This window comes from Phlebotomus argentipes, unplaced genomic scaffold, assembly GCF_947086385.1.
Source record: "Phlebotomus argentipes unplaced genomic scaffold, Phlebotomus argentipes genome assembly contig_5, whole genome shotgun sequence".
Lineage (NCBI taxonomy): Eukaryota > Metazoa > Arthropoda > Insecta > Diptera > Psychodidae > Phlebotomus > Phlebotomus argentipes.
In genome coordinates, this window is record NW_026776165.1 from 8801579 (window position 1) to 8815983 (window position 14405).

At 42.4% G+C, this 14405-nt stretch overlaps 3 protein-coding genes across 5 annotated transcripts; 2 read left to right on the plus strand and 1 right to left on the minus strand.

The window, feature by feature from the left end:
- The first annotated feature begins 1395 nt into the window (after nt 1-1395).
- On the plus strand, nt 1396-2777 carry LOC132255951 (uncharacterized). Its single transcript, XM_059752125.1, has 3 exons — nt 1396-1828; nt 2427-2524; nt 2604-2777. The coding sequence occupies exons 1-3, from the start codon at nt 1396-1398 to the stop codon at nt 2775-2777; spliced, it is 705 nt and encodes a 234-aa protein (XP_059608108.1).
- A 1634-nt stretch (nt 2778-4411) lies between these two features.
- Nucleotides 4412-7725, plus strand: LOC132265520 (uncharacterized). 2 transcript variants are annotated; one of them, XM_059766218.1, is made up of 4 exons: nt 4412-5737; nt 5821-5978; nt 6044-6246; nt 6779-7725. In XM_059766218.1, the coding sequence occupies exons 1-4, from the start codon at nt 4551-4553 to the stop codon at nt 7394-7396; spliced, it is 2166 nt and encodes a 721-aa protein (XP_059622201.1). In that variant the 5' UTR covers nt 4412-4550; the 3' UTR covers nt 7397-7725. The 2 variants fall into 2 exon arrangements, with proteins under 2 accessions (XP_059622201.1, XP_059622202.1); XM_059766219.1 differs by having other exon boundaries at nt 6044-6222.
- A 525-nt stretch (nt 7726-8250) lies between these two features.
- On the minus strand, nt 8251-14384 carry LOC132265519 (heat shock 70 kDa protein 4). Of its 2 annotated transcripts, XM_059766216.1 has the most exons (6): nt 14063-14384; nt 12211-13088; nt 11510-12123; nt 10208-10312; nt 9402-9524; nt 8251-9260 (listed from the first exon to the last, which is right to left on the minus strand). In XM_059766216.1, exons 1-6 carry the CDS (start codon nt 14167-14169, stop codon nt 8550-8552), a joined length of 2538 nt encoding a protein of 845 aa, XP_059622199.1. In that variant the 5' UTR covers nt 14170-14384; the 3' UTR covers nt 8251-8549. The 2 variants fall into 2 exon arrangements, with proteins under 2 accessions (XP_059622199.1, XP_059622200.1); XM_059766217.1 differs by lacking the exon at nt 10208-10312 and having other exon boundaries at nt 14063-14383.
- Nucleotides 14385-14405: the final 21 nt, after the last annotated feature.

The following is a 14405-nucleotide window of genomic DNA, read 5'->3' on the forward strand; positions in this document are numbered from 1 at the left end:
AGTAGGACTACCACTTACAACACTTCCACATAAAACATAGGGACAGTGGAGGAGTGGAAAGCTAAAAAAAATATTAGAATGTGTTGAATATTTGTGTGAAAACACATTTTTTGCGAAACCACAGAAAATTGTGAGTAATCTGACGCTTTTATCTTTGCGTCGACGTCGTCATTGTCATCTCGTGGAGTCGCAATGCTGAACATTCTCAAGCATCATTTCTCGATATTCATACAAATCGTCCAAGTCAGTCTCATTCGGCAACTTTGCCCTGACGGAATGCTGAAAACTCGGACAATTTGTATTTTTACCGTCTCCTGAATCACGCAGCGAAGTCAGTTTTACTCAGTGAATGTGTAATGAAGATAGCATGGTTAATTACTGAGGATAAATTGGGAAAAATTATGTGTATTTTCAAGGTGGAGTGAAAAAGTGAATTTGCAGTTCTTTCATCCATTCAACTTCTCAGTGCAAGTGTACTTTCTTGGCTCTCTCTTGGTTTGATGGACTTGTTCTTGTGATTTAGTATAACTTAAATTTGAAATCAATACATAAGTTATTTGTCTGCCTTGAATCCTTTCATTGACAGAGCAAGAGATTTTTAGGGTACATCCAAAAATAATTCACTATCAAATTTAGATCAAATATTTTTTGCGCAAAGCCTACGATTTTTCACAAATCCACCGTTCAATGGCAATGGCTGGCTTTACACATAGCATATGAAGAAGGAAAAAAGAGATGAGAATTTCAATTTATTTCTGTTTGGTGTGCAGCAAACTCACCAAATCAACATATGTTTGTTTATATCTTCCACCAATCCAATCAAACTGTCGACCAAGAGCAGTCAGAGAACATCAGCAAGAAGGCAAGATGTTAATAATGCGAGCAAGAAACTCTTTGAACAGTCAAAATAACTATTGAGCTTCCTTTCAAAAATCACTTAAATAAATAACATATTGCAAAGGCAAATGCAGTATTGAAAAGTCTCAAGAATCGCTCTATTAACAGAACAATTTATTGTCTGTGAAATGATATCTTCATTACATCGAAGGCTTTCCGAGATAAATTTGTGTTGATGTAGTGAAAATGCTACACTCATTAAATGAATTATTGAGTAAATCCATGGGAAATAGTATGTATTTTACAGAGGCGTAGCTAGAATTTTATAGATATTTAATGATTTTCCAAATAATTCAATTCAAGTCAAATGCTATTGAATGAAGGGAGGAGCGATTTTCTAATACCGAATATCTTTTAGTTTAAAATCATCCAAGCTAAGTTGCGAAATGTTGTGCTCTTGTGATATGTCGAAATGGAGAAATACAAAATTGCGGTGAAAGTGAGATAAGGATTTGCATAGTGAATTAGAGATAATTAGGACTGCTAATAATTGTCGCAATGGAGGCGCCGAAGACACCAGCGTCGCCGTCAATGTCCGCCGGCGGATTGCGGCGACCCAATCGGCCTCGAATCACCATCACAATCCCGCCGCAGCACCAGCAGACGCCGCCCGTGCGCCACTCGCCGTACGGACCCTCCACGGCCGCCACGATGCCGCCCTCGGCGATGGTTGGCGACGCCAACATGCGGCGGCCCTCGTTCTTCGACCCGTTCGGCACAGACCAGCCAAAGTACGGCGACTTCATGTCCAAGCAGTTCGAGGGCATCAAGGACTTCACGAAACTGGGCCTGGGACATGGCGAGAAGGTCGCGCTGTGGGTGTACGAGAAGTTCAGCAGCTGGTCCAAGAAGTGGTTCACGCACCTCTTCCTCGCCTTCGTGCTGCTCCTTTACAGCTTAGCTGGCGCGTCGCTCTTCAAAGCCATCGAGGGTGAGTCTTTTCATTCAGCGGCGAAAGCCTTTCAGCATTCCACATCTCATTGCTCACGTTGCTGCAAGGGGGAGATAGTGTGAAGATCCGGATGCTTACAGCTCTCTTAACTTATAAATGAAAATAAATCGTGTTTAAGTGTGTAATAATTGATAATTTTGGCAGCTATTTAGTCACTGAATCTGTCTTGTATCAGTCGGCAAATCGCACAAGATCTGAAAAAAGCAATTGAATAAAATTCGTTCTTATCCGTGAAATTATGCAAAGAAATTTGACTTCTTAAGATCTTCACTGAGCTTTGCGCCAATTACGCTAATCATATCTCCTCCTTGCATTGTTATGTACAAGCAGATAATAACAGACAATGATAAAGTTGGCCACAGGCCAAATTAGTGCTTTGAGATTATTCAGAAGTCTAACGAAAGCACTCGTGGACGCCCTCATGAAATAATTCTCACACAAAATGGGGTATTTTGAGACTTTGCATTCCTCTCAGGTCACACTATTTCATTTGGGATTAGCATCTTTGTGGCCCAATGTTATCTAATGATGGAAAGTGCGTAAACAGTGTCTGACAATGAAATCTTCTTCTCCGTAGGATCTCATGAAGATAGACTTATTATGGACGTTAGGAAGGAAAGCTTCGCCATTGCAAAAGCGATAAGAGAACTTAGCTTTAATCCCCGACTAACACGCGTAAGTATTAATGATAGTTTCATCACAATTTCCGGGATATTGGATGATTGTTTTGACTTGAATTTTCTTTATATAACAGGATCAAGAGCAATGGGAAGACGCTATTGTAGAGAAATTGGACGATTTCCGTCAGAGTCTCTTCCAGTACTACAAGAACGGCTATAACAATTCGCCGGAGAAAGTGTGGTCCTTCTGGAATGCGGTCTTCTATTGCGGCACTATTTACACCACAATTGGTAAGATGAGATATTGAAAAATATGCCTTGGAAGTTGAGCAATTTTGTTGAACACATAAAATGGATATTCATCCTTGCTCTATTCTGCGTCTGGTGATTCACAAAACTGCGGGTGATTTAGTGACACCAAACGCCACGTCACAAAGACACTCATTTGCACGCAAAGGACGCCGAGACTCTCTTTGGTTGACTGCCAAAAATACAAGATGACACTAACAAGTTTTTCGCAATTTTAATTTCATCTTCTCCCATTCTCTTATCTCATTCAAACGAAATGAGAATGTATGATATATATATATATATATAGCGCCATAATTTACCCTCTGTTTTTCTCGAAAGTTGTGTGAAAAATTTCTTGGGAAATTTGGCAAAAATATTCCATGTTGGATGATGACACACAGGATTTCGAAAAACGATTGTAGAAGAATTCGTTGAAGACACAAAAAGAACAATATTTCATTTGATTCGGCTAAGATTGGAATTAATATGATAACTGCCAGGAAAGAGAGCATTTTTAGTCAATAGGTATAATTTTGTAAATTGATAAAGTTGAGGATTTGTGTAATTTCTTAGAGAAAATTCATGATCCTCTTGAAAGTAACCTCGATGTCCTCTCTTAAGTCAGAGAAATACTTTTTTAGCAAATAATTATTGATATTTCTCATATTCCTTCATAAACTGAAAAAATATTAACGAAATACACTTTCATCCAATGTTTTAGTTGTTTTTTTTTGTCTAATAATTGAAATCTGTGACCAGACATTCTTTGAAGACTTGACAGATTCTTTAGGATCACAGAACTCGACTTAACATTCTTCTCCTTTTCCCTAAATTTATAACTGTTCCAATTTGAACTTAACATATTTATGAGATTTCTGGCCTATTTCGATGTGCACAGAATTAATTGCTATGCTAAATCGCTCCTTGTCAGCTGGAACGGGTTCGAGATTGTGAAGAAAAGTGGAAGAGCTTCGAAGATAGAGTTAATGCGAAGATGAAAATAGCTTCACAGACATTTAATGATAATTTCTCGTTGATATTTTGTAGCAAATCACTTGTAATTGCCCGAATATATGTACAATATATATGTGTAACATCCTCTACTATTTATTTAATTGACTTGTTCGCTAATGCCTTGAATATAGTTATTTCGCAATCGTGTTTGGCGAATTAAATTATATATATACACACTGAAATTGAACGAGAGAATGTTTTCAATACAATGACTGATCGCGTTGTCTATTTATATAAATTGATTTCGTGTTATATTTAGTCACTCGCGACAGAGAATTTATAAATGAATTCACGCCACTTTGATCTTGTCAACCTGTTAAATTAACATTCCTGCGGTGGAGTTCAAATTCGAGTGTTTGCACTCAGCGCGATGATCTAATGAAAGTCTCAATGAACTCACTTCCTTCCCAATTGGCGATGGGTTTGAGTCTCCACGGCGCGCGAGCTTTCTACTCGGACGTCATCTGCACAGAGTTTGCTGATCTCACCACGGGCCAGAGAGTGGTCCAAAATAGAATGTGTGTGTGAGAAGGAAAAATATCGGCATTTCCACACCATATGTTGTATTTTTAGCTCCTCGGCACTTTTCGCGCTGTGAAAATCACTCACCGCGCACTTTCCGCACAAGTTTCCAACATGGCGCACAGCTTTGGCCACCGTTCCAAATGGTCTGCGTGAAAAAGCTCGCAGAACGGTGGAAAAGGGTGTTTGTCTGGAGATGCGAGAGTGCCCAGTGATTGTCGTGATTGTCTCTGTGATTGGTGACGGCGTGAGAAATGGCGGATGGCGGCCGAGATGTGCCTTGTGTTGTGCGTAGGCGACGCAAGCTGAATCGCCAGCATCACGGCCAAACGGCCGAGGGCAGTCGCTTGGGTCAGAGGTGCTCGTCAGACGAGGAGGACAATGTGCACGCTGGCCAGCAGGAGGCTCGCGGGGGTGTGTCGGCGTATCGATCGAAGATCTTGGGTCGCCGCGATCGCAAGATCGCGAGCACAAGAAGTCAGAGCACGCCGAGAGTGGATCCTGCGAGTAATACAGCCGAAGTTGCGTCCCTCATGCGGACGGCGAGAAGGAGTTTGTCATCGCCCAGGCATAAGGAAGAAGCCGTGGAGAGACATGGAAAAGACAGTGAGACAGCGAAAACGACGTCCTCAAACAAGGTGCAGGAGAATCTGAGGCGATTTGAGGAGGAGAGAAAACGCTTGGAGGGTGAGAGACGCAAGTTCGAGCAGGAGAAGCGTGATCTTGATCGCTTGAGAGTCAGGAGACTAGAGGAATCGGACAGGAAGCGCATCACAGAAGGATACAATCAGTTCAAGAAGTCACAAATACCGCGCTTGGGAGCGAAGAAGGTGGCCGAAGAGAAGGAGAATTTGATTGAGAACTTCAACAAGGCACAGAAGATGTCCAACCAGGAAAGTGTACCGTCTGAAGCGGTGTTCGTGGAGAAACCAAGTCAAATACCGCAAAGATCGCACTCCTTCAAGGAACCGAGAAAGACATCTCTCGATCCTGTGGACTTTGAATCGTCAACAGTCTCATGCACATCAACTGAGGAAGATGTTGGGGATGAAGACACGAAAGACAGCTCAAGGAAGAGTTCCCTGGAGCAGAAGGAAGAGCAGCAGGAGAAACCAGCGAAGCCCAATGGGGTCCAAGCAAAGCCGAAGGAAAAGGACAAAGAGAAGAAAGTAGACAAGCCGCTATTGGCAAAACCGGCAAAACCAACAAAGTTAGAGTTATGGAAACAGTTCAAGGCTGCTAACAGTGAAGAAGTGAAGAGAATATGTCTGTTGAGGAATCGGTGCTTCTCGAATCTCATCATCTTGATCATTTTCTGCGGAATTGGTGGGATCATCTTCAGATTCGTCGAAGGAGCGTTCGAGAACTTCTACAAGTGTGGCGTGAAGCGAGTCAAGCGAGACTTTGTCGATCAACTTTGGCTTTCCAGTCACAGTCTTAGGTATATAGTTTAGGGTCAGATTTGAGTTGTTTCTAAGTATTTTGGGCGTTTTGAGATTAAAATTCTCCTATTGTTGCGATCAGAGAGGAAGACTGGAAAGCTCTGGCGCGCTCTAGGCTGCGCAAATTCGAGGAGGAACTGCACACAGCCCATGAGGCTGGAATGACGAGTTACAGTGGTCAGAAAGCATGGTCGTTTCTCAATGGTTGGGCTTATTGTCTAACAGTTGTCACAACTATTGGTAATCACACTCACTCACAAGTTTTCGCAATAATTGAAACACGCTCTTTTCCGTGTCTTTTTCAGGATATGGACACATCTCACCGGCAACAACCACAGGAAGGGCCATCACGATTGTCTACGCCGTCATTGGCATACCGATCTTCCTCATTCTGCTGGCAGATTTCGGAAAACTCTTCACGAGAGGCATCAAATTCCTCTGGTCGTTCGTGAGGCGACTCTACTATACAGGATCATGTCGTAAAGTGAGAAAACAAGCTCAAGTTCAGGTCTGTAATTCAATGTTTCTGAGATGCGCTTTGGTTTTGACAATAGCCAGCAGATTGAGTAGTTTTGGGTAGTTTTTTCACAAGTATTTTAAATTGTTTATTTTTAATTGTTGTCTGTGTTTTTTTTTAAACTAACTCATTTTTGTAAACCTTTTGCCTTTTATTTCTTCTGCTCAGAAAATTATGGCGTCAACCGAAGGGGAAAATATTCTGTGACTACCAATAAAATAAAGCGAATTTATTAACTAATGTTTAATGTTCCAGACCCTGAAATGTTTAGCAAAGTATGTAGCATGATTACTAAAGCTTCTATTCTGGCCTGGGCTTTAAAAACACTTCAAAATCTTTGAAATTTGGCTTTTCGAACTGAATTTTTCACTTTCCTGGACATTTCTTGTCTATGTCATAATTTATTTACCAATAAGACTCTTAAAACTAGAAGATCACTTAAAATTCAAGCATGTCCAAGAGCAATATTTGCAAAAAGCGTGAAACTTACATGAATTTGGTAATGATTGAACTTCTCTAACAGGACATGATGCGCGGCATCAACATGGCGTACGAAATAGCCACCTTCAGGCGTCCCAGCATGTTCACGAAGGAGGAGGAGGACGCGAAGAGCGCCCAGGACAGCAATTCGACGAATCTGCACTTGTCACCATCACAGCAGGATCTCGGCACGCCGCAGACGCCGATGCCGTCGGAGATTGAGATCGACGACGAGTTTAACTTGCCGATTTCGCTGGCGTTCTTCATTCTCATCACGTACATCCTGATCGGCGCCAGCATCTACAGCATGTGGGAGGAGTGGTCGTTCTTCGAGTCCTTCTACTTCGTCTTCATCTCCATGTCCACCATTGGCTTCGGTGACTTCGTGCCTAACCACCCGATGTACATGATGGCTAGCATTGTCTACCTCATGTTCGGCCTGTCGCTCACGTCCATGTGCATCAATGTGGTGCAGGTGAAGCTCAGTGACAGCTTCAAGCACGCCAGCGCCAAGATCGGCGCCACCATTGGCCTGAAGATGGCCGAGGAAGCGTCACTGAAGAACTCGCAGAACGGATCGCCAGTCGACTTGGCGTCCGTGCACTCCACCAGTCCCAAAATAGAGATCAGCTCAGACACACAATCGGCCGCGGAGAGCTAAAGTCTTAAGGACAATGGTTTTTTTTTGTATATTCCAGAACGAATTCTCTGTACAATAGTGAGAACACAAAAGCTGTTGAAGTGGAATTATAACAATGGAATTTAATGCTGGATCGCATCTCTTCTCGCGTGTGTTAAATTTAATACAAAAAAAGTTTATCGAGCTCTCTAATTTTTCCTGTTCATGCCTTTTATCGTTGACCCGTATAGATTGTTTCACTTATAAAAGCTTTATCCACTGTTATTTGATAAGAAATGTCCTGATTCAGTGAACATTGTGTGACTGAAGGAGTGGAAGTTTATCAATTAAAAATAAAAATACTGAAAATATCGAGTAAAATTATTTGTTGACCAGAAAATGAAACACTTCAAGAGATAAAGTTTTACACCTTTTATTTCTCTCAAATAATCCCAAGAGAATACAAATAATTTGCCTTATATTCTCTCCGTGTGATTACAGTATTTCTATTTGTTGTGTTTCCTCAAATTACGGACATTTTTTCATCATCATCATCAATCGCATCCAGAAAACAGCAATTATAATTTTAGATATATTTGTTTTTACAGAATACAGACAATTTTTTTCTTTTTCATTCTTTTGCAATTTGAGAAGAAATGGAATGAAGCAATTATTAGTGCAATTAGTCAGTTACTTGAACGTTTTCTTGGGTCTTCAAGTTTTACACAAGAAGGACTGCAATCAATTGAAAGAAAAAAAAAACACTTTTTCTTTGCTATTTTTTTCATTCTCCTCCAATCATTCTTCATCACTAAGAAAATGATATTTATCTAATAGATTTATACTAGTTTTGCATCATTGTTAGCGAATGAAGTTCGTCTATTCAATCTTTTCACTCCTTTTCTCAAAAAAAGCTACCCTTCTGCTAGATTTGCGAACATCAGACTGAATATTAAGAGTTTTTTTTTCTCTGTGTGACCAAAGAAATGAACATTACTAGGATTAGAGATGAACTGGAAAACTATTTCAAATGTGTTCATGTGTGTGTTTTTTTACACTTCATTACGCATATCAATTCAATTACTCTCCACAATCAATCAATCTCAATCATCAAGAAACCAAAGTACTTTGAATTAATTTAGAGACATTAAGCAATTATCTTCCCCTCAAGTAAGTGTTTTCTCTCATGGTGATTCTAATCTATGTCCATTGTGTCCTCGTTGGCGTGTTTTGGCTGATGCGATTGTTTGTCGTCACTGCTCTCGTGATTCTGCTGTTGCTGTTCATGATTCTGGCCGCCCTCCGCCGTGCCGTTGTCCGGCGGCGGTGCCTGAGGCTTTGGCTTCGGACGACTAAGTACAGAATTCACGCACGTCGTCAGTGTCTGATACTCGTGCTGAATGTCCAGAATCTTCACGGGCGGATCCTTCGTCTTCGGCGTCACCACCAACTTCGCCCTGGCGTCCTCCAGCCACTTGAGCGTCTTCTCCGCCGTCTCGCTGATGTTCAGCATGTCCGTCTCCAGCAAATGATCGTACTTCGCGTCACCACTGCGATACTCATTGATCACCTTGTGCGCCAGCTGCACGGCATGGCCGAGCTCATTCAGCGCACCCGGCTGCGCCTCGTACTCCGCGCAGCGCCCCTTGATCGGATCAATGCTGCCACGCAGACCCGTCAGCTTGTTGCGATACACATCCTTCGGACAATCCTCGCCCTCCTCGTACAACCAATTCTCCAGATTGTTCAGCTGACTCACGAGACTCTCGCGCTCGTTTGCCATCACGTACGCACTGAGCGGACCGTCCTCCTGCAACTTGTCGCGCATCTCGTAGACAAACTCCTCCAGCGCATTCCTGGCGTCCACTCGCTCCTTCTCGTCCACATCATTGGAGATCATGTTGCTCTGAAAAGACATCACAACATTCATTATTATTCAATGTATGTGGTTTAACTGCTTAAATTGTGAAATCTTATTCAAAATCGCATTTGATTTTAAATTAAGACAAATTGTAAATCGAATCCTTCTACAGGATTTTCAACTTACCTCCTGATGAACATAGTTAGACAAGTCTGTCGATGAGAATCCATGAGTCTGCACATCAATAGGAAGTTCCACAATTTTAATGCCGGACTTCTTCTTCTCCTTCTTCCCTTCTCCACTGTTATCCTGTTGGTTGTTATATATATATATGGAGAGAGAAGAAATAGAGACGAATTAGCGCATTGTATCTTTCAAGCAAACTCTATCAAATCTATAATCTCGGCCAGCCTGAATGCTCTCCACATGCCCCCAACAAAAGCCTATTATAGAATGCACACACGCAACAATGAGAAAAGAAGGAAACAGAAGAGAATGACAATCGTATGTTGCGATGTACTTAGAATGATTACAAACTAATATATGTATATATAGGAACACAAACCTAAAATACTCAATAATATTAACATAAATACAGAAAATAAACGCATAATTACCATGCAAACCATACAGAAAGTGGGTTTAAAAGCCGAAGCAACTAAGGTTTAACGCACAATCTCTCTCTTTCTCTCCGACAAAACGCCCCTGTTTCTTCTTTTTTTTTCACCACACACAATGCATGTTCAATTAATCTCATTATCACCCTCTATTATCACACTCTGTGGCACTGTGGAGCAGGGCAGGCAGGCGGCTGATGGTAATATTGTATAGTTTGACTCTGTGATTACTCAAGATTTTTTTTTTAGAACATTTTGAGCGCCAATCATCCAAATTTCTGCTCATTCTTTTTTCCTTTGGATGACCAATGATTCTTCTGGCTCTCATCATCGTGTCTGGACATGGAAAATTTGCTAGGGACAAACAACACGTACCGAGGTAAACCATCCTTTTACCCGCTGCGCCCACCCTGGTCCTGATGCCGATGGCGATCTCATGTCTCTCGCATCACACTTCTCATCCTCATTGTCACTGCAATCCTGTGCATTATGCAATGTTTCATCAATTTATCCCAAGAGAAGAATTTACAAAAGCCTACAAACTACATTCATTTTCTTAGAAGCTGCTGCTCTTCTTCCAGAATTGTTTCTCTTTCTCCTTCCAACGAATTTGGACCATTTTCTACTACTTTGAGTGCTTCCTCTTACTCAGTGTATAAAATAATGGGACGCAAATTTGCATGCTTCTCGAATGCAGTGTTAGTCATAGGAAGAGACAAAACAGTTTGTTGGCCTATAAGGATGGAATAGTAACACTGCATGCAAATAGATTCTTAATCATAAATTCATAAAATGTTAACTTGAACTTTTCTGGTTAATTCTAAATCTAACAGACTACGATTTCTTGGAGTTTAATTCATCTGATGAGCAATTGACAATACAATTCAAGATAAAATAAACTAAATTATACTCAAAAATACTTAGTCAAACTCTCAAGCGATATGTTATGTCAAAGTTAATCCAACTTAAGGGTATCGAGGTACATTTTTTGATGATGAAATGATTAAAATTACATGGTAAAGAATATAAGATATGATTGTATGAACTTTATATTCGTATTTTTCCAAATAATTTTATTTGAAAAGCTACAACATATTAAATTTCCTTCTCTTATGCTTCAACACACAAACTATTGAGAAAAAGCAATTTGGAAGGTGACTAAATATTGAATGGTTTGCATTTTCTTGATTGACCTTAGAACTATAAGTCTTTTCCTATTCTTAGTTTCTCAATTTCACACCATTACACCTCTTACATAAAAATTCCATTGCCAATTAATCATTTCTACCAAAATTTTCTTTTTTTTTTGCTGAGTCACTATTAATCAGGAATTTTCTTTAATGGTAAAATTGTATTTCAGTGTATAGAATTCTCATTTATATTGCCTTTCACTTCATCTCTTCTATCATAGATTTTCCACCACATTTTTCACGCGATATGGAAAGAAATATGTATATTAATGATGAAATGTAATGGTGAAGAGTTAAAGCGCAATCGCGAAATATTTTTCCATAACGCACACATTGTGTCAAAATCCGGTGAAAGTTGAAAAAGAGACAATTGTGGAATCTTATGTATGTAAAAATTTCTTTCTTAACAGCCGAGAGAAATAAAAACATATTCTACTTGCCACCTCTTTATCACATGGCCAGAGAAAGGATTGCAGAGTGTACTGACCTCAGGCGTGACGTCCATCTCCTCCTGATTCTGCGGCGATTGCTGCTTCTGCTCCTGCTGCGCCTCAGCACTGTTGTCCGGACTCGCCTCACTGGCCTCACTCGGATCCTTCTTCTCCGTCAACGTGGCACTCGTGATGGAAATAATGCCATTTTGATTGATGCGAATCTTCACCTTCACCTCCTGAGATTCCCCAGCGCTGTTGGGCTTTATGTCACGAATCACCCAGCGCCCGATGTAGTGATCGGGATAAGGCGCGTCACCATAGTAGATCTCCATGGCAAATGCCTCGCGGCGGAACAGCGTCAACATGCGCGAGAAAGGCGCCGCGTGCAGGGCCGGAAACACTTCCATGCGATTCTCCATATTCGGATCGCCATCCCAGCTCACGTGCACCGGATAATTCTGGATGTCCTGCACCTTGAAGTCACGCACGCGAACGGCCGGCGACATGATCGCACACTGAAGTGCCGCACCACGTGACACAGCCTCGTCCTGATTCAGTGTCGTGCTAGCCTGCTTGCCGAACACCTTCTCAATGCTCGACTTGATGGCCGGAATTCGCGTGCTGCCGCCAACAATCTCAACCGAGTGGATGTCATCCAGCTGAAGTTCTGCAGAGGAGCATAATTAAGTGTGTTATAAAGAAATGTACAAGCAGACTATCAAGAGCATTTGTGAATAGAAATCATTTTACTCACTTGAATCCTTGAGACACTTCCTCATCGTCTCCTCAATGCGCTTGAAAAGATGCCCAGACATGTCCTCAAAACTGGATCTCTGCAATTTCGACGACACATCAATGTCATTCATAAAGCACTCAATGTTGAATGGCAGAAGTGTGCTGTTGGCCGACATCTGCTTCTTCAGCTTCTCCACTTCGGCCAGGAGTCTCAAGTACGCCCTCGCGTTCGTGCGCGGATCAATTTTGTACTTGGAAATGAACTCCTCGCTGAAGTGATTTGCCAGGATCTCATCGAAATCACGTCCGCCAATCTGCTCGCACGCACTCGTCACCATTCGCAGCTTTCCCTTGTTGAATGCACAAATCGAGACTTGCAGCGACGCGTGGCCGCAGTCCACGAACGCCACGTAGCGCGACTTCTCCTCAGGCACCGGCAGATCCTGCTTGTAGAAGCCGTACGAGAGTGCCGTGGCTGTCGTCTCGTTCAGCAGGCGCAGCACATTGAGGCCCGCAATCGCCGCGGCATCGAGCAACGCCTTGCGCTCAGCATTCGTGAAGTACCACGGCACGGCGATGACGCAGTCATTCACCTGGGCGCCGCCCAAGGCGCTCGTGGACGTCTCCTTGAGCTTGGTGAAGAGCATGGCGAGGATCTGCTCAGGCGTGAACACGTGCTCCTTGTCCAAATAGTTCACGCGAATGCCAATCGAGTTGTTCTGCAGCGATTCCACGCGGAAAGGCAACTTCTTCAGCTCATTCTGCACGTGTGGATCGTTGAATTTGCGCCCCAAAAGCCTCTTGAAGCCAAAAATCGTGTTCTTCAAGTTCGTCACCATTTGATTCTTCGCCGCCACTCCCAATATTCGCTTCTTTCCAGCAAAAGCGACACAAGATCTGCAACGATAACAATAATACAAAACATTCAGTCAAAATCCAATCAAATTTTTTGGACATTTTGCTGTTTCCTGGGTGATTAGAGAATGGGATTTTGTGAATCAAGCTTAGATTTCACATTACAAAAAATACAAAATACAATGCGTCAGCTTGAGAAGTTCTATTTGCTCGCGACTTTGCTGAAGTCCGCGAGTTTCCATTAAAGGTATAATTCTACACATCTCTCTCGCTCTCGCATTGCTCACTCTCTCTTTCCTTCATCTCATGATCGCGCTTCTCTCTCTCTCTCTCTCGCTCTCCACGTTTTCTGCCACCTTCTCTGGCCAAATTTAGGTTGAGAATTGTCTCATCGCGCTGCAGAAGCAGCAAAATTTGGGAAATTGCGTGAAATCTCGCGGATAAAAATAAAACGATGAATGATATTTGATAAAAATTGCGACACCACGTGTTGCTAGTCTCGCTGGCTTTGGATTCCTGTCGCATTGGGCTTCAGATGATGAAGACACGCTCCAGATGGTTGCCAATTAGCAATGACTCAAAGGTCAGAGTGAGAGGCAAGACGGCTGGAGAGCTTCGCATGCCCGGAAAGTGTGACTGTGTGAAGCGAAGTTTCCATTAGACACTTCCAGGCGATTCCGGAGAGGCGCACTGGAAGTTTCTGGAAAATTCCTAGGCGCAATCAAAGCTGGCCTTGACATAATAGCGCATCGCGTGCAATTTTCCCACACAGCATAACCTCAACTTTCGCCCCTCAATTACAAAGAAAAACCCCAGCCAATTTCGATTGGCTTTTTGGGCTTTTCGCCCACCCAAGGAAGAAACGAACTGATAAGAAGAACAATTTCTTCGGGGAAAAATCACTAATCGTAGTGCCATGGAAACAGTTGAAGAACACATTTTCCGGGCACGCAAGGAATTTTCAGTGGAATCCCGATCAATGAGTGTCAACGTAAAGTTACAATTTCTGCACTTACGGAGTGGCCCTGAGGCTGTAATCGTTGGCCAGAGTCTCAATACCGCCGGCCTTTGCGGCGGCCACATAACACGACTCATTCCCCAAATCGATACCGATCACAGACATCTTTTCTCACTGCGTTCTCGCCACTGTGCTCTCAATATATCGCCAAAAAACACACTCTTCCGCTACTCCGCACACACGCACTGCAATTGCCGTGACGCTCAGGCCAATTACGCTCGTGAATAACTGAAAAATCAGCGTCCACAAGGCGCAACACACCGCAAAACTATTGGATAAATTTGGAAGATTCGAGAACAGAGAGCTTTCAATGTGATGTCTGACATATATGAAGTTCCGGT